Genomic DNA, 20,238 nt, shown 5'->3' on the forward strand with positions numbered 1-20,238 from the left:
TAACTTGACACAAGCACATCAGCCAGTCACACGCAGAAGCAAAGGACATACACACACACACATTCGCTTCACAGCACATAGTGTTTACATAATGGCATTAAACTCAGCTTTTGCTAAAGTCCTGCTAGGCTACTTTGAGGCAGTGAGAAAAGCGGCATCCAAAATGTGAAGGTTTGATTTCTTGATGATTTGCAACAGCTGCAGTTTTATGTCCACAGCAAAGTCACATTACAGTGAGGTAATTGCACTTAAAGTCTTCTCACTGCCAACTGATGACGTCTTAAGAACAATTCACCATCTGTGTAAACACCTCAAATAAACTTCAATTCCTAGATTACAAAAATGTTTAAGTTTGGGCTGTTGTGTCCTGTAAACACTACAATCAGCGTGCCAGGGAGAGCTTGTGAAAACAACTGTGTCAAAAATGGACCGGTTCATCTTAAGGAATGACGTTATGAAGCAAGCAAAGTGTAATCAGATACAAGTTGAATTTTTCGTCTAGAATCTGGGTGAAAGAATGGGTTGGCACGCGAAGGTAGCAGGGATCGTCTGAGCTACAGAGAGAGCTGGAGGTGAGGAAAAAAAAAAAAAGTTTTGCAGTGAAAAAGTAGCTGCCTGCTCTCATTGGCTGGATGTGGATGACAAGTCAGCCGATTCCTCCAGTTATTTGTCTGGTGTCTGCGATGTGTCGGGGAGCTGTTTTTATGCATCGTTGAGTAGTTCACACATAATGACTGGCAACCGCTGATCGATCGCCGATTTACCCCATATCACAGCCCGACGGTCGCCGAGGTCACCGACTGGCAAATCCGGCTTAAAATCGTGTAGCGTGAACTAGGCTTTACCTAGTCTGTTGCAGGCACATTTTGGCCTTTGTCTTGACTCAAAAACTGACATCCACAGAAAGGTTTGGTCTAATCTAGAGCCAGATCGTCTGCAGATGAATCCCCAGCGTAATTTATCACCATCAGCTAAAGTTAGGCAAGATATGAGATGAATAAATCCCTGTTTTTGTTATCTTCGCCGCCATTTTGACTGTGAGGGAGCTGGGAGGGACAACTGAGTGAGACTCAACTCTATGTGTGGGAGGGGAGAGGGGTTTTATATTGTGTGGTGTGTGTTACAGCAAAATATTCTAATTATATAATAATGTTTAAATTCTGAAGTTTGGACTTACCATCCCGTTTATGCTTTCCTTATTAGGTTTATACAGTAAGGCGTACCCAGGATGCTTTGTTACAAACCCATTAAGTATTCTATACATATTAGAGAAAACTGAGACCATATTATACAAAACACTTTATTAAAAACATACATCTATGTAAGAAAACTTACACTTTGCAGAGACCTGCACCCTACTAGTTATTTTAGTGTTTGTCCAGGGTGAGAAATAAACCTTTATAGAACTTGGTTAGCAGGAAGCTGTTGTTCTGAGGTCCCTCTCTTAGGGTCTTTGGGTTACCTGCTTCACCAAAACTAAAACTAGTTATCCCGAGTAACACAAACAAACACGCTCTCTCTCACACTCAACCCCCCCACCCCCTTTCACCCATGACAGAAGATATGGCACCTGGCAGGCCCCACAGGTAGGCCTACAGACCATGACACAAGAATCATTCCCTCTGCCCTGCCCTGAAATGGTGTCCCTTATTTCTTACAGCCATGGATATTTATCATGTTCACAAATTTGTCAACAAAACGACTGCCAACCTGACCAATCGAAGACCCTCACTTAGCCAACCTAGTGAATAATGCCAACAAGACATCCAGCCATTCAGTGATATTACCTGGCCTTGTAACTGGCCTCAGCTACAATTCAGAAACAGTTGTAGTCCACTTTCAAAGGACTAGGGTAAAAAGTCCTCAGATTGAAGAGGCCTCTCTTCAGCCTGGTGGTAGCTAGCTCCTGCTCTGCCTCTCTCCCTCTCGGCATGCATTTCAGTCTAACTCACATTACTGAGTGTGCATTGTTGACCAGGAGCAGCACAGCCTAAATATAGTCAAAACTCCACACCGGCTGGGGGAAGTGAGAGCGGAGGAGGGAACGGGAGGGAAGACAGGCAGAGAGAGGAGGACAGAGAGAGGGAGAATAGGAGCATGCTCAAAACCAGAAAGCCAGAATGAGACTTTTCTTGGACAGAGTCCCGATGATGTTAATAAGAGGCCTGAGATATGACTCACAGCGCAGGAGATTGAGACAGCAATGCGAGGGGGCTGCAAAGACACACGCTGTCTAGACGACACCTACCCTCAGAGTCCTCCTTCTCTTGAGACCCACGATTCCCCATGTTGAATGCAAAGCTGCAAATAGACAGAAAAAGGAGAGAGGGTTTCTGTTCAAACCCCCTCTCTAACTCCTTCCTGTCCTCTCTACAGGTGCCCTCTCAGAATGACTTCTTTTAATGTTCAGCCCTCCCTCTTCCAGCGTGTCTCAGTTTTGCTCCTCCCTCTGACCTTCCTGATTCTTCCCTTCCTTTTACTTTTTTCCATCTCTCTCACTGCCTCCCTGCCTTCTTGCCTTCCTCTCTCCTTCATTCCCTCCCTCCCTCCCTGCCTGCCTCCCTCCCTTTCCCCCGTCAGTGTACCGACAGGCAAGTGAAGCTATTCAGTCGTGTCATTCAGAGTGGCTCTGATTTGCCGGAAAACTCCCCTCTCTCTCTCCACCCTGGCCAAGTGATCTGATCCATGCTGGCAAAGATGACAACCTATTACAAAGGGGGTGGGGGCTGTGTGTATGTACATGTATGTGAGATGAGTTAAGCAAATCACTCAGCATGGGGGGTGGGACTCTTAAAAATAGTCACCATACTCAGTCAGCACAGTGTATGTGTTTACCTGCCTGCTGGAAAAGGACTGAGTGGTCAGAGAGACTGCACCACTTAGGATTCAAGGGGGGTGTTTGAATAATATTCTGGGCTTGTTACTATGTAGTAACCAGAATTTTATGTTTGGCATTGTAGGTCCTGAAAGCCATTCCCAGATATTCAGTATATCTGTGTATTCCTTTACTGCCTCTGTGACACGGTGGAAACCTGTACACCTGCCCTCTAAACCTCTGCACTTTCAAAGCCAATATAGCGGTGAAGCCTATAAGTGACCAGAGACTTAGAGCCATATCTCAGTGTCACATGACTAGTTATTTAGGTTCATGTGTCAATCTCATGGCAGGACACTCCATGTGACAAGCAGAATGACTAATGTGACACGCACCCTCCAACACAAACACATGGGACGTTATGGCCTGTGAGGTCATTTAACTATCTGGCATAAATAGCAGCACAGCTCTCTGTTCCCACCAGTAGCCTGCTATTGTGAAGTGAACAGTAAATTAGCAGAGAGAGAGTCACACCAATAAGAATAATAGACATACTGCATGCCGTCAGACGAAAAAGCGGGAAAGTTTTTTTTATTTTTTTTCAAAAAAGTAGAGAACCCTAAAGCAGTTGGAAAAAACCGGAATCCTCCCCAATGACACTGGAAGGTCTTCTCTTGTATACCAAGTCATTGCATCCTCAAACGAATCCCCATGCTCATATTTTCTCAAAAGATGAGGCTTGTCCAATCATCAGCCTTATAAACGCAACAAAAGATCAATATTACAAAAGTAATAAAGCTCAACGAAAATGTGTCAGCATGTGGAAACAGAGGACATATCTATCATGGAAAAGCCTGTCGGGTCAAGCTCATTTTAATCAGGTCACATTTCTTGTACAACCACAAGAAAGTGCAATAAGCAAAATTAACAACTATTTGACCTGACCTACATTGACAAACAGAACTTGTCCAAACAGGGCTGATAAAAAGTTTTTCCATTTTAGGTAGCCTGTGGGGTCAACTCCGGCTCAAGTATCTGATTAAATCAATCTAGCCAGACAAGCTCAAGCTGCTACAAAATGCACCGGTGATCCACACATAAACACAAGTTTATGGTTGACATCTTACAACAAAATGCACTGTTAGTTTGTGACTGCTAGAAACACATAACACAATTCCCTTCAAGAAAATAGCATATTTAAGAAGCTTTATAAACGCATTTTGCTTAACTTTATTAAGCTAATTAATACTAGGGCTGGACCCGAATATTCGATCGTTGGGTACACATTTGATTTTCAATTTTGAGATTCGAATATTGAGGGTTTTTTTTCCGCGCGCTTGACCTCCACACACAGCAGTGACCGTAACGCTCCAGTTGACATCAAAGGGAAAACAAAACGAAGCCCTCATTTGTTTGGGAGCACTTTAAACTGAGTGGTGACAACTGCAGTGTGGCAGTTACGGTGTTTATTAATTTTACAATTGCATAATTTCATTACAGATCAAAACAGTAAAATTTCCTATATTTTAATCTAATCAGCAAACTGCAGGCTCTAACAAACAAACAACATAATGAACACATTTAAATAATTATATTTAAATGTGGCTGATTGTAGTAGAAGAGCATTTAGTTGCTATAAAAGTTAAGTGAATTTTGCATAATGTGTTGTTTAGTCCCGCTACTGGAAATGGCGCTTATCCCATCTGCTCTCCCTGGACCCCCACCCGGATAAACTATTTCCAGATTCTGCTCTGGACATGCACGGATCAGACTCTCTCACTCTGGACTCTCAGCTACGGTTTCCCCTGCGCTGGACAGCAACCACCAACCTGGTTCAGCACGCATCCATTTTCACTCTACCACGTCTCAATATCCGATCCCTTTAACCCTGCAATAAATATTCCTCTTTTATGTAACTCCTACTTGGGTCTGCTAGCCTTGCCATAACAAAAGTTTAAAACATTTTTGTAATAATCACTTAGTTAGCCTACGCAATGAGAATAAATAAACGGGGCACTCTCTCTCTCTCTCACACACACACACACACACAGCTTCGATTATTCGCTCTTAATTACTATCGAAGCTAAAAAAAAAATAATGACATTCAGTCCAGCCCTACCTAATACACTGAACTTCTACAGTATCTTTTCTTCAGCGACAAAGAAAGTTAGATGCAAGCCAGTTACACTTCTGTTTAGAAATCAACATATTGTTGCTGCTGCATTTCAAACAGACCAACTGCCCTATGATAATCAGCTGTCTGAAAACATCAGACAGACAGTGGTATAAACCAACTGACTCTGAAAACAATAAATTAAATTTACTAAACATTCACCACATTTTTTTTAAAACATGCATACGCAGGTGCAGAGTGGGCAAAGGTATTGTTCAAGTTCCACTCACATCATACGGTGCACATGTGCAAAGAGCATGCCATGGAAAGCCTAACAGGAGGAATTGTGTTTTTACAGTCCTGTATTCAGGCCAGTGCATTCTATTGCTGATGAGCTACAGTTTAAACAAAGACAACACATAGTTCAGATGCCTGCTAGTGGGGGGGGTCAGCGAGTTTGTTTTTTTCAGGGCATCATCACTTCTTGTGATGTACCAACACTCGGCCACCTCTAGAGGGTGTGGCAACACGTGGGATCAACAGCAAACATCTGTAGTGCAACTGTAGTTAGCAGGATATGTGAAGTAATGTGACAAGAGAGAATGTTTGGAAGGAATAAACAAAAGAAATGTTCATAAAATGTGTATAAACCGAGATAGTTTATAATAGCAACATACTCTATACTGTTACATCGCATTATTCTGTAATAGTCAATGCAAATGTTATTTATGCTAACATGCTTTTATCTTTTCACTCAAGCTGCTTTGACTATGACAGCATAACTAGAACATTTTTCCAGAATGCAGCCCCGCCCTTCAGTGACAACACAGCATGTCTTGTAGCTGCAGTTCATTGGTTTTATATGCTTTATGCTGGATAGGAAGAAAGTCATCTCCGCTAATTTCTCCCTGTGTGATTGCTGACTCTCTTTGCACGACTGACAACCTACACACATGCTCTTTGGTTCTGAGGAAGTCACTGTACACACTTAATCTTCTTTGAAGCACAACAGCTTTGTGTGTGCGTGCATGCAAGATTGGATGCAGGTTCTGAGCGGTGAGTTTCTTTCCTGCTTTCATTTCATGTTAACTACTAAGTGTCCTAAGCAACAACAAGCGTCATCTGGGGTTGACTTGAGGTTAAAGCCCCATCCACACTACTCCGTTTTAGTTTACAAACGGAAAATTAAAATGAATACGATCTCTATATATATTTGGCTGCTTCTGTTGCTTGCCATGCTGAGTGAACTCTATTGGACTTTGTCCCTGTGTTACATTAAGAAGTGTTAAGCGAAAAACCCAGCTAAGTGTCTATCTGTGTGCGAGTGGCTCAGGTGAGGCCCCAGGTAGAGCCTCTTACCATAAGTACCATATTCAGCGGGGCTGGTGCCTGGGTAGAAGCCTGGGGTGCCTGCTGGGACTGGGTACTGCTGGGGTGTGGCCACGTAGGTTGCTGACCGGTACTATGGAAGCAAAGAAGAGGGAGCATGGAAGACAGGAAGGGAGGAGCAAGGGTAGGGAGGAGAGAAACTGTATTATGAGACACAGTCATTAGAGCAACATAAATCAGGAGCGCAAACACGGGCCTGCACAATAAAATACCTTTCCTTCTCTCGACAATACACAGCTTTAGGACATTTGACGGTACTCATCAACATGGTGTGGATACAATGTTTATAGAATATATTCAAACAAGAAAAATACAACAAAAGCTTAGTACGACAGATGATACCAGAAAGTATTTGGTGGGGGTGTTATGTTAGCTGTCCATATACCAGCTGGCTCCAATAAAAAAAAAAATATTTGGCAGCATCCCCACTTTAACACCCCCCAGTCTGTGCCCCCTACCTGTCCCGGTATGAAGTAAGCAGGCCCCTGTGGTGAGCTGGGGAAGGGCAACTGCTGCCCTGGGATCATCATCATTTGGGAGCCAGGGCCCGGCTGGTAGACGTGGGTGGGTGTCACAGGTCGAGGACCGCTGCTGGGAGGGACACCCCGTGGCCCAGTGCTGGGAGGCAGGCTGGCCCTGTTGGTGTAATAGGGCTAGAGAAGAGGTAGGGAAGCAAACCAAGATGGAAGATGAGGTAGAAATGTTGAGGGTGAGAAATAAATATAGATATAAATAAATAAAGGACGAAAAGTGATGAGAGGACAGAGAACAAATGTAGATGACAAAAGAGTTGCCACAGGAAAATATGGGAAGAGGAATGGGATGGAAATGGGGATAAAATAGAGAGAAACAAATAAAGGAATTATTATTTGCCTTTCTGAAACCTCTGACATAAAAACCTTCCCCCTTGTCTCTTGGACCAAGTGGAGCTAGCTTGTCCACCCTAAAAAGCTAGGCTCATAGTTTGTCCATGAATGTATGGCTAGACTCCAACTGGAAACATATTGGCCCTGCCAGCCAGAAGAGATAAAGCAGCTAATGCTGTTCATTCAGAGCCTCCTCATTTACATTCTGCTGCTGGCCTGGGAGCTATCCGCCGTAGCCAACAAAATGACATCCAGCCAACAAAGCACAACACTGCCAAATATTAGACACACACGTATGCACTCCTCAAGAGGGTAAGTAAAAAAAATAAAAACACACCGAAGGAAAATCTGGAAGAAAGAGGAAATTGAGTTACCTGTAGTGACCTGAAGCTTCCCTTCAGCAGCGCAAACACAGAGACACATCAAATGGAAAGCAAGAAGAGGGTGGGAAGGGAAGGATTGAGAAAAAGAGAGCACCACAATCAGTTAGAGCAAAGTGCCCAGAAACTATTCGTTCTGAGCCAAGCAGTGAATTAACAAGCAGCATGCAGAGAATAGGCAGAACAGTCAATCCAAATCAACCAGGTCTATATAAATAAGATGCAGACTAATACTCAAGAACTATAACTGGGAGATTGGCATTAATCACCTAGACATTTACTTTTTTCAACAAAGAGACAGCCTGGTTTTCATTGCTGTTGTTTTTTGTATCAAAAGTATCACTTTCTCATAACATTTCTATGAAGCTGGTGAAACACCTGTTTTTCAGGTCAACCTTTGCACTGGAAACTCTTACTCTCATATTTATATTTAGCTACAGCTATAATTCACTAAAGCATACATGTACAGTTGATGAAATATTATATTAAAATACCTCTTTTGAAATAGTATGACATATGTTAAATATTTATTAACAGTAATTAATATTCTCAGCCATCAAGCTAAATTTATATTCTACATTTAGGGACGGGCCTTAGAAATTAGCAGTAGCAATGACCGCTCTGATGCACCGCATTGGGAAATTGTTGTACAATTATCTATGTTTATAGCATTTTTGGTATCATTTCATGAATTAATGATGAAGAGATTACTTTAATTTCTTTATTTAGTGGCGCTGCTACATGTCTGAAGTTTGGGAAACTAACTTTATTCTTTTAGTTTCACATAATTTCATGGTCTAACATTAGTGTGGCTCTCAGTGAGGATGGCCACAATTATGTTATTAGTCCTTTAGTCACAAAACACAGTGAGGCATCTCAATTTTCTCCACTGCTTCTAATATGTGTTAGAGGGTATGAAACCCACCGACCCCCACCCTCATGTTAGTCAGTTGTGGTGTTAGTACCTGTTGGTGTATAGGCCTGGGCCCTGGGGCAAACTAGAGGAGGAGAGTCAGACAGGGCAGGGGTTAAAGACAAAGCACTATATCCATGCTTTACTCTCCACTGACAGGCTCTTTCCAGTTCTGCACCTTTGCAACTGCACTTAAAGGCTAATAGAAAACTGTCTTTCAGACAGTCTGAAAACAGTGGAAAGCAATTTTCCCGACATACAGGAGGAGTCTTGGCTTCCCGAAACCAACAGCCATGCCCGCTTTCAGTACAGACTACCTTTTCTTGATTGGTTTTGATTTGTTTGACCCAACATTTGGCATTTTCTTACCAATTTATTAACAATATCACAATGTTATTTTAAATGATTAAAAAAAAGAAGAAGAAGATTCATTCAATCAATACAGTAGACTTCACTAGAAATGATAAATAACTACAAATAAGACTGTGCGAAACATTTAAACTTGAATTAAGAAATATGGGAATGGTGATCTATTGGTTGACCATTTATCAGTTACAACAAATGCAGACTGAGCTACTTGCATTTCCCCCAGTCAGTTAGGAGCATTAAGAAGAAAGAGTTTAAATCACGTACGCACGTAGGTTCAGAAGCTGTGAGACTAGGACAGGCTGACACTCACAGTTAAAAGGGTGCAGAACTGGTGAGAAATAGGCAAAAAGACATGCAGGCATTCAAAGAAATGAGGGAGTCAGAGACTACTCTAGGTTCTCCATTGGGAAGATTTCAGATAGCGACAGTGAGCAGCAATTATGCCAAACTTGCACACAGGGACATTTGCAACAAGAATAAAAGACCATGACACTCATTCCAACTCTTTATCCTGATTGGTTTGTCTGTCACTCATAAGACAAAAGTGATGGTTAGGAAATAAAACAGAACTAGTATTCGATTCATAATGCTCCACAGAAGATAACTCAATAAATTGTGTGAGAAGGGATAAGTTCCTGCACCCGAACAGCTGTTTTAATATCTTAGGAACCACTGCCTCTGATATGTGATGGAATAAGTATTTCTTCCTGGAATTGCGCAAAGTACGTGTGCTGTGGGCTGGGGGAGCAGTGGGCAGGCCTACCTGTCGAGGCTGTGGTGTTGGGTTCATTTGTGGAGGCGGTGGGGTGGCAAACACAACAGAGGGGGGCTGCCCAGGGGTGAATGAGGGCTGCAAGAGACAGGAAGTGATATAAACAGCAGAAGACTGGGACGCAGGAGGAATACAAAGTGCGAAGGCGAGGATGAACAGTAGACAAGTGGTCAGCAAGTGCATAGGCGCTCAAGTACCGAGGGTGATATTTGTGGTCATATTATTCAGCTTTTTTTGGAATATTTGTTAAATTTTTATGTTTTTGTCTATTTGACATTTATACATGTATATAAATACAAATCCTCTCCCCCTGTATTATGTTTACACAACACAAATCCAGAGTAACGCAAATGTTTTTCTTGTACACTAGTTGTATAATTATTTTACTGCATCTTATTAAACTTGCATCTGTTTGCCATGTTTATGTATTTACGCAAACATACATGTAAAATACTACATGGAAATAAAACTCTGATTCTGAATACCAGCATCTTTTCATACTGAAGCTAATGGGGAGCAGGCAAAGGGCCTAACAGTGTCTCCTTTGGAATATACACTGCATCTTAAGCAGGACGGAAAACTTTCTGAATTTGATCATACTCTTGTTTTAAAGAAGGCCATGGGGTATCAACCACACGTTTTTCAGGCCTAATAAGAACAATGCAGATGATGCAAGCTACACAGTCAGCTCATAATGCGATGGCAAGGTTGGAAAGGACTTTCTGCTACATGGTTGAGAGTTGTGCCAAAGAAGGGCTTGCGGGCGGCTGCTGCAATCTTTCTACACCAGAGAGAGAACATTGTTGTGTGATCTGCTTTTCATTATGAGCACATAAACGCTGCTACAACAGCCCTTTTCTTTAGAAACAAAGTGGGATGCAGCAAGACTCCTAAAAGATCCAATACAGGATGTTAGGTAACAGTGTACCTTACCTGTGAAAGGCCAGGGGAGGGGGCAGGGTGGGGGTTGGAGGGGGGTCCTGTTATAGGCTGCGGTGCTTTATTCATTTCATGGAGTTCTGCATGGGGAGGCAGATGTGGACCTGTGTACAAATCTGATGAAAGAGAGAGAAAGTTGTTGTCACATTTTGTACCACAGCAGTGAGGCCTGATGAGCAACAAACATCATGTGTAGCAGAAAGGATGGAGTGGAAAGTGGTCCATTTTGTTTTTAGAGAACAGGTAAAGATTTACTTGAATAGGTCTTTGAAAATTAAATTAGCAGAGTTTGAGTTGTGTATTATTTAGATTTAGCTGGAGCATTAAACTCAGAATTGATACTCACATTTAAGAATCGTTTCAGGTCCTGAGTGTGGTTACACTGAGAAACGTTTTTTCCTAAAAGACAGACAGTAAGAGAAACCTTGTTAACAATGACTATGTGGACTGACTAACAGAGCATTTGAAATACTCTACAGCATCTAGGTAACCAAACTAAATATATACCAAACAGACAGGAAGTGTAAAGGCTGGTACAACATGCAATTTGTTTTGATGATGTCAAGACCATCAAGGCAGAAAATAATGAGCATTCTGTGCATGCTGAAAACACCACTGAAACTTAACCTTATGGGCAAGTTTCAGTGGTGTTTTCAACCGGAGTATTACAAACAATAAGGTCCCATTTACACCTGGCCAAAAGAAAGTACAGGTGCACCCCAGACGCATTGAGGGCCGATTGGCCAAACCACCTCAGGAGGTGGTCAGAGATGCACTGTGACCACAATCCCGGTGGGCTGGTCGCTCTGAGGGCCGCTTGAGGAGCCCATTACACAAACAACAAGTTTTACTGGCCCACATCAGTTCAACTGTTAGTTGAGGTTCTGCAGCTAAAGTGGTAAGACTGAAGACTATAGGGATACAATAGACAATTTTGATTTTGGCTTGCTGGCCATTTAGCTATTTAGTTGACTTTTGTTGAAATATCTTCTTTATAAAGTCGATGCAACCAATCACAGTCAGGACGGGGCGGGACATTAAGTAAGTCTGACAGCAAACTCTCAAGATGTTGAACTCATTGTTATGCACGAATGGTTATGATTATTAACAAATTAGAGACTTACCATACTTTTTTTTCTTGGACATGGATTTAATGACTGAAAACAACCCACAAAATTAAACTGCTGTTTTGTCCAACTGGAATTAATAACTAGTGGTAAGCTACATAGCAACGGTTATACAAAATTATAATTACTACAGTACCATCATACAATTAATTTTTGAATGTTAAAGGTATGGCTCACCTTTTTTTAAACAAAAACTTCCTTTCAGGATTGTCTATTGGCAAACTAATTTTCACAGCATGTTATAAATAATTAGATTTTTTTGCATGTTTTATATCCGCAGAACACTTGATATCACCTGCCACAACTTTCTAATGTAACACTGTGCTTATAGTTAAGTAAAAGTAAGCATTTAACTATAGCAACCAGAAGCCAAAGTGAACTGAGTTTTGTTTACTGTCAGCAGAAGAACCTGCAGAGCATACATCACAATTGAAAGCTAATTATTTGGAAGAGGAGGAAATGTAAGGTTTAACTTTGTTGAGAGGTAAAAAAAAAAAAAAAATAGAGACAACACGGAAAGGTTAGGTATGTTTCCTCTACTGAAAGATACAAAGTTAATACAAATACGGAAAATAAAGAAAATTAAAATGTCTTTCTCTCTCTCCTAACCACTTGAATTATCTTTACCATCACATTCGTCAATCACCGTCATCCAGTGGATAATTCAAAGTTCTCTCATTTAATCCAGTCACATTTACAATACAACCCATTAGGGCTGCAACGATTAGTGGACGTAATCGACAACGTCAACTATAAAAATTTCTCGATGTGAAATTTCACTGACGCATCGTTACAGAGATGCTGTTTAAGGAAGAGATAGCAATTTTCTTATTAAGAACATTTCTGGTTGTTCATTTCTAACAACAATGCAATATAGGAAGTGCTGAGGGCAGTATCGCTTCCACTGTCTGACAAAAAGACTACTCACGAAGAAGGTGCGTTCATGCGAGAAGCGGAAAGCAAAAGAGGTTTACAAGTTTTGTACACTATTTCATCACTAAACACACTTTTGAGAAGTTTTGATGCGAGAAATCAACTGTGTAGAATTTGAGAGGGGTTGAGAAGCTCCACAAGTGCCTGCGAGGTTAGCAGTGCTGGCCGGCCAGTCACGCCCACAGTTACTCAGACCACTGCAGCAGCAACAGCACAGCAGCAACGACAGAGGACCACTACTGTAAGATAGTTTCAATGTTTGTACCTCTGTTATTCTATCGTTACAATCTGAGTAATGGCTTAACATTTTTAAGTAAATCAAGAAACATCTGGCTCATGAGGTAGCCTACAGAACATTCCCCACTTATAAAACTTACAAGCACTTTGGAAAAATAAACTACAGAAGTAGTATGAAAGAGGGCTGCTACTTTATTATTCTATTCTCTCTTCTTCTTGTTAGTGTACAGTTGTGGTTATAGTACTTGCTTTTAATGTGCTTTTATTTTATAATAGTTCCATGGCAAAAATCTTTGTTAAAGTTTTAAAGTTAGTATAAATCAGTGAATAATAGGAGTAGCCGACGGTGTCTTGTCTTCATCTCTGGTTTCCTCCTGGTGTTGACACTAGTGTTCATTTTGAATAGTAAACCTCATTCACTTACTAACGTTAGCTAGTTAGGCTGTGTGTTAGCAATCAACTTGAAAAATATTTAATTAGTTAAATGGTTTAATTAAGGTTAGGGGGTGACAAAAATAATCGTGAATAGTCGACTAATCGAATATATAATTAACAGATTAGTTGAATACAAAAATTATCATTAGTTGCGGCCCTACAACCCATGTCCACAAACAACTGCACAATTGTGTCTGTGAAAGGGCTGAACAATTAATCGTTTTCAAATTGAAACTGCGATTTGAAAGAACGCGATTAGCTAATCGTGAAGACAGCGATTAAAATGTATGTAAATTAAATAGCGCATCTAACCCGTTTTAACAGTCATGCAGTTAAAATTTCTGTTGTCATCCTTGTGTGACAGACTTTCTAACCAATTACAAGCGCCATGTGTCTCCTGTTATGGTCCTACTCACTAATCAGCGGGCACAGGGCGTGTACTTTTTACAACGACGAAACTGAAGGAAATCGTGGGGTAATGGCATCAGGCGAACAGACAGAGGCAGCGGCTGTGCTGCATTTTTAACCCGGAGTCAACTCACAGTGAAGTGTTTCAGCAGCGGAGCGTTGTTGCCCTACGTTGTTGATGTGTTTTTAATTTTACATTTTGTGTGCTTCAACTACGGATAACAGATCTCTGTGAACCCGTTCCGTTACACTCTGTGTAGCCAACATATCCCAGAGCGTTTAGCATGTCAGATTTTGCTGACTTGTTCAGATTTTGTTGATTTGTTCGGTTGTCCTTGATTTTGTGCATCTACCATTGTTAAAGTAGGCTACATAGTTAAATTGTGTCTTTTTTGTCTGTTTTAACGGTGTTTATTGTTGATATACGATCGGGAGTCTGCCTTGGATGTTTTATTTTGAAACTCGACCGGATTCTCTCTGCCATTCTGTGTCTGACTTCCTGCCTGGTTCATCTGTTCTGTGCTGCCTAACACAGCTTCCATCAAAAATAGACTGGTAATAAATATTGAACTTGAGCTAAACTTTAAAAAAAAGTCACAAATCAAATCGCAATCGCAATATCTGGCAGAAACATCGCTATTAGATTTTCTCCCAAATTCGTTCAGCCCTAGTCTGTGACCTTCCAACCTAACTAACAACCTTTGTGAGGTCATAAGGTCCCGTTACACACTAAGATTTGACTGCTTGATGTCAAAACTGTCAGATCTGCATTATTTATTTCCTGCACCAGTTTGGACAGCATTTCTTGTTAAAAGCCCAAATTATTCCATGTCCATCTAGGTTGAGAGCTTCACGCCAAAAATACAGAATATCAGTGTTTTGTAACTCAGGAAATGTGGTCAGAAGCACAAAGTTTCTATTAGTATTGTATCAGTAAAGATCTAGTAAGGGATGCACCGAATGTTCGGCCACCGAAGTTAATCAGCCGAAAACAGCAACAAAAATAAGTCAAAAGTCAAAATTTTACCGAACAATTACGGTGACATGTCGGCAGTGTGGAAGCATTTTAAAGTGTCAGAGAAAGTTATCCTGAATTGTCTCCTAGCACATCCACTCCATCTTGACTTCTTAAAAAAGGCAACAAACTGTCTGACCCGCTTTCAGTGTTTCTGTCTTTCGTTTGTGAGAAGACGATTAAGCTAGCCGCACCTAAATATGGAGTGCACACGTATTCAGGCCTTTATGGTAAATCCACGGAAACGGACCAGTGAGCTGACAGGCAGGTCATTTTCTCTCTTTACAAAGACAAGTATTGCAGTCCATTACAATTAAATGGACACATGTAATTTACTTTAATGGACCTCGGATCCACCCACCATAGTCTCTCCAAATCATGTGGGAAACACTGGATAAAAAGCACATTTTCACTATTTAATTTATGCAATGGTAAAAAAGAAGCAAAATAAATGGAAAAAGTGTGAATGTACTTGTTCGGTGTTTGGTATTCAGCAAATTTTCATTAAATTCGGTTTCAGCCTCGGTGAAGAATTTTCATTTCGGTGCATCCCTAGATCTAATATAAGTGCACTTTCATTGTTCTCTTTTTTACCTCACTGAGCAAAACTGATTGATTATGTAACGCAACATGAGGAGGAAACTACACATCAGTTACCTAAAGTTCATGTGAACCTAAAGACTGTGAATTAGACTGTAGGCTTGCAGTCTTGCACAATTACAATTCTATAATACCAATGAATGAAGAAACTGGGGCATTTCCTGATCCCTTTGTAATCATCTTCCTTAGGTTATATAGTCCTTGCAGTACTGACACATTTGGTATTTAGAGCCGAAGCCTACATTATCTCTGCCACTGACACACACAGGGCCCATCTCCCTGATACACACACACACACACACACACACACAGAGCAGTGTAAAAAGCCTGAGTCACGATGAATCAGGGTGTTTTTATTAAAGAGGAAATCTCGCTGCAGAAATGGTTGTAATCACCACTGTTACCATGACTATATCAACTCACAAACAAAAGAAGATAATGCATTTTAACTGAGCAAGGGTTTCCATACAGCCTGCTTAAATCCCTGGCTTTGATGGTAGGCTCATCCCCAGTATACTGGAGCCTTGGAGCTTGGAGATGGCAACAATATAAGTTAGGGTTAGGAACGACAACAGAGGGGTGTCAGGCAGCAGTTCATCCACAGACAAAAAGACTGTCAGACAGAGCGGGGCTGGCTGGGAGATGAAATGCTGAGTAAACAATCTCAGGGCTAAAAGAGGGTCTCCGACTAACAACCTACACTGCCTCACAGGCATTACTCCTCTCACTGGGGAACACACAAACCTTTAGCTTGGGGGAATGCTTTACCCTGAAGGAGTGAGATGTGGCCGGCTTCTTAAACAACTACTGTCAAAGTGACGCTTGCTGTCAACACCACACAGGTTAGTCTGCAGAAAATGAGTGATTAGTACAAATTCTGGGAGCAGTCTGCAGCACTAGAGAACTTGCAAAGAGGGGCAGCCCGGCCCCAGCGGCCCTCATTTTTTGCAGGAATATGTTGAAAAGGAGTTATGTGATCTAATGCATTCTTCACAATATTGCTCTGCCGCTGACCTTGGTTACTACCATGATCACATTTCCAAGCATTAAGTGTCAGTGACAAGCAGCAAATGTAGCTTCAGTCAGACATTTTAAGCTGAGAAGGATGTACAAACAGTGAAAGTTAAGTCAGAGTGACACAGCATCACACCAGCACAGCCTGTCCGGCCCAGCACCCCCCACCTTCCTCTGGTTAACTAATATTTAGCCAAAACCCACACATGCCCAGGCTCTACACTTTAAAGTTTCACAACAGGAAACTCAGTAGTGTCCTTATGTCAGGCAAACTGACAGCCTAGCTCTAACACATCATGCATTTCTCCCATGATTGCACTTCTGCTATTCATTCATTCACTCTGGCTAAAGCTTAATACTGTCCTGGACTGATGGGCCGTAAAGGTGGATGTTCGTAGAGACAAATTTTAGTCACAGGTTCTAAAGAGAGAAACTTAATGCCATATTAAATTCCCTTGCACTTGCCACAAGCCAACCAACCTTGGTGTGTTCTTTGACTCAGAACTAAACTTTAAATGTCACGTGGGGTCACGTCAATGTATTTTTGTGCGCATTTTGAAGTATCACATTAGAAAACACAGATGGAAACACCGCTACAAACACAGACAGATTCAGACTAATGCACGCTTTTATATCGAGCAGAATGGACTACTGAAATTCTCTCCTTTCTGGTCGACCCAAAAACGTTTTAAATCAGCGACAGCTGATTCAGAACTCCAAAATGCTTTATGGTCTTGCACCAGCATATACAGCATGTCTCACATGCTCGCAGTTTATGAACTGGTACGGCCCCTCAGATCCTCAGGCACTCACCTGTTAGTTATTCTTAAGTGTAAGACTAAAACCTTTAATGATGCAGGTTTTAACTTTTAATGCCACCAGCGGCTGGAACAGTCTGCCTGAGGATCGGAAAGCAGCTGGAAGTGTTAAAATCTTTAAACGTAAACTTAAAACCTACCTCTTCAGTCTGGCTTTTAGATTAAGAGTGGTTTATAAACAGTATTTACTGTATTGTAGTCACTTATTTTATTGCATTTATGTAATCAGATATTCTAATCTTATTATATCAGTTATTTAAAATTAATGTTTTATTTGCTTTTTTTAATTAGCTTTATCTATTTTATCTAGGTTTTAGTCTAGCTTTTATCCAACTCTATTTTAGCATAGCTTTTAAATCTACTTTATTGCAATCATTTTACCTTTTCTTTTTAATTTTTATCTAGATTTTGTTTCACTCTATTATGGTCTACACATCTGTGTTATTATCGGCTTGTCAGTCATCTGTGAAGCACTTTGAACTGCACTGACCTGTATGAAAAGTTGCTATACAAATAAAGTTTGAATGATTTACTGGTTGACTGATGGAATGAACATCTTACTAGATTAGCTATATGGTGCCCGCTGACATGCATAAAAAAAAACTGCATCCATTTTGGACCCACATTCTCAGCTGAGGTCACATGTCTGCAGTCCTCCACATCAGCCTCAGGCCTCCCGCAGCAAGCTGGGTGAAGTGATCAACAAACGGCTTAAAAATGAACACAACGGCGATGCTTCCCATTAAACCAACAATCTGACACAATGTCAGTGTCAGACAGCTGCGACGATCATACCATGCTAACTATCCAGGTGTTTCGTCGGCTTCAACTGTGGGACACGTTTGCTACGACACAGGGGCGTGTCTGCCCGTCTACACACACTCTCTCTCTCTCTCACACACACACACACACACACACGACACAGACAGCAATGTGCATGGCATTAGAATACACACGCTCGGTCTTGCCAAAACATCTACAAATGTGGGTGCGAAGACGTGTTGTGCTGTTAGCCTTGTTGCTAACTTTCCTAGGCCCAATCTGGATTTACCACGTGGTTTGTCCTGCTATTGGCGCGATGCACATCCCCGCTGCCGGCTTCATTCCAGCCACACCTCAACTGATTTCGGCTACTACAACCATCTATTTCTTGTAAATCATAACCAAGCACACCAAGCACACTAGGTTTTAAGGGCTCGGCAGTGACGACAGCCGTGGCTGCGGTCGTGTCAATGAATGGGAGCAACGTTTCTAACCTAGATAACTAGCGAGCCGAGGAGGTGGCTACTGGCTATTAGCTCGCACATTAGTATTTAATAGCTCAAGATGCTTCTTAAATTCAGTAACTAACTGCTAGACAGTTAGCCAGTGCTGTCTACAGTGTCGTGACAAAAAAAAAAGTAACGTTACTGTAACTAGCCACAATGAGTCAGACACCTCGGTTTCGCAGCATCTCGCCCAGTTTAACAGCAACATCACCACTGCGACAGCCTACGTTAGTATGAATGCATTACAGGGGATGCTGTTCAGTGGGAGATGATGGGAAATGCCATATTTACAAAGATCCCCCATGCAGTATTACTTCCATCACAGTGCCTAACTTGAAGGCACAGCGACCTGTCAACCAACTCAGCAAGGCCTCAAATGAAGGTGTCACCGGATTCAAGGTTCAAAACAACTGTCCTGTCAAATCAGTGTCCAACCCTCTTCACCCTCCACCGGTGTTCTGTCGATTTATGCTACCTATCGAGATGTGTTCCTTGGCAGTTCTTTGCATGTCTATTGGTTAGGATTAGGGCTAAACGTTAGCAATTTGCATTAAGGTAGCATTTTTCGATAGGGAAGCATAAATCGTCAGTGTCTCATGATTCATTTAAATATGTTTCAATTGCCACTAAATATGTGACATCACATAACTTACTGTCACATGTTAATTGTTGTCTGGGTACCTAGAGTAGTAACGTTTGCTTGGCTCATGAACGGAGAGACCCTGCTGCATGAACATGCAGAATGTTCACAACCAGATAACCTTTGCATTACTTTACCGCCAAACATAAATGGTTTCAGATTGCTGGCACCAACGTTACATCGCCATCACATGGTTTCAGGTATGAAGTTATCAGCATACAAGTTATTTACAATCACAACGATCAGAAGACATCTGTTTATATACAGCCAGGCTCGCTAGTGTGAGATCACAAGCTCCACCACTTTCTGCTACGAGGCTTGCCCCAGGGAACGGCTTCGACACAACCAGTGATTTCACCTACTGCTGCCTATAGCATACTGTGTAGCTAGCTAGCAACCGTTTGGGTAGCTAGCAGCATGAATTAGGTTAACCGGCGAAAAGAACAGCACCGCTGTGCCTATTTTCCGCGTGTCATATCTAATACACAACACTCACAATATATCGTTTCTATGTTTGTAAGCGTCACACGAGTTATGGCTCACCTTGGCTGTTTCCTACTGTTAGCTTGCTAGCCGGAGGAGCTAAAGTGAAGAAAGAACACCCACGTCGCATTAGCATGGAATGCTAGCAAGCAGCTAGCTAGCTAATCCCTGAAAACACAGCAGGAGCACCAACAGCAACCACTCAAAAAGTCACCACATCTAAGTATATCTCCAGACTAAAAGGCGAAACGTACATGTGAATGGCCTTCCCGAGTCTCTATGTAAAAGCGTCCTTATACTCATCTGAAATTATAAGCATTTTGTTAAAGAATTTAACTCAGGACCGTAGTCGTTACCTTTCTCTCCTTGAGTCCGCAGAGCCGGACGGACGGAAAATTTCCCCGGAAGCCGGTAGCTAGGTAATTCCGGCAAAATCCCATCACGTGAAACTTTCCCATTAATCACATCAACGGCTGTAAACGCTGTATTTTCTTTTCTTTTTTTTTTAGTCCGGTTTATCATAATTGTGTTTTCATGTGATAAACACGCTTGGCGACGTTTTACTATGTTTGTATGTTTCTTTGTTCTCAAAACAAAAAATAATTTTCCATGCTGATAAAGGGTTTGCATATAAATGTGTAATTTGACTTAAACTTAAATGAGCGTTAGACACCTTATATAGATCGTTCCGCCATTTATTAGAA

The 20,238-nt window shown here is 41.5% G+C and overlaps 1 protein-coding gene across 1 annotated transcript in view; it reads right to left on the reverse strand.

Moving 5' to 3' along the window:
* LOC119882798 (eukaryotic translation initiation factor 4 gamma 1-like) overlaps positions 1-19,953 on the reverse strand; it is a 40,393-nt gene extending 20,440 nt beyond the window's left edge. The window contains 8 exon segments of the mRNA XM_038693055.1: positions 6,288-6,390; positions 6,776-6,970; positions 7,558-7,578; positions 8,529-8,561; positions 9,609-9,695; positions 10,551-10,672; positions 10,903-10,955; positions 19,891-19,953. Coding sequence (XP_038548983.1) covers positions 6,288-6,390; positions 6,776-6,970; positions 7,558-7,578; positions 8,529-8,561; positions 9,609-9,695; positions 10,551-10,625 — 514 coding nt within the window. The 5' untranslated portion in view covers positions 10,626-10,672; positions 10,903-10,955; positions 19,891-19,953.
* Between the last annotated feature and the right edge of the window lie 285 nt (positions 19,954-20,238).

The sequence above is a fragment of the Micropterus salmoides genome, unplaced genomic scaffold (assembly GCF_014851395.1).
Source record: "Micropterus salmoides isolate LMB-PRFRI ecotype aquatic unplaced genomic scaffold, ASM1485139v1 Ms_hic_scaffold_3, whole genome shotgun sequence".
NCBI classification, from domain to species: Eukaryota; Metazoa; Chordata; class Actinopteri; order Centrarchiformes; family Centrarchidae; genus Micropterus; species Micropterus salmoides.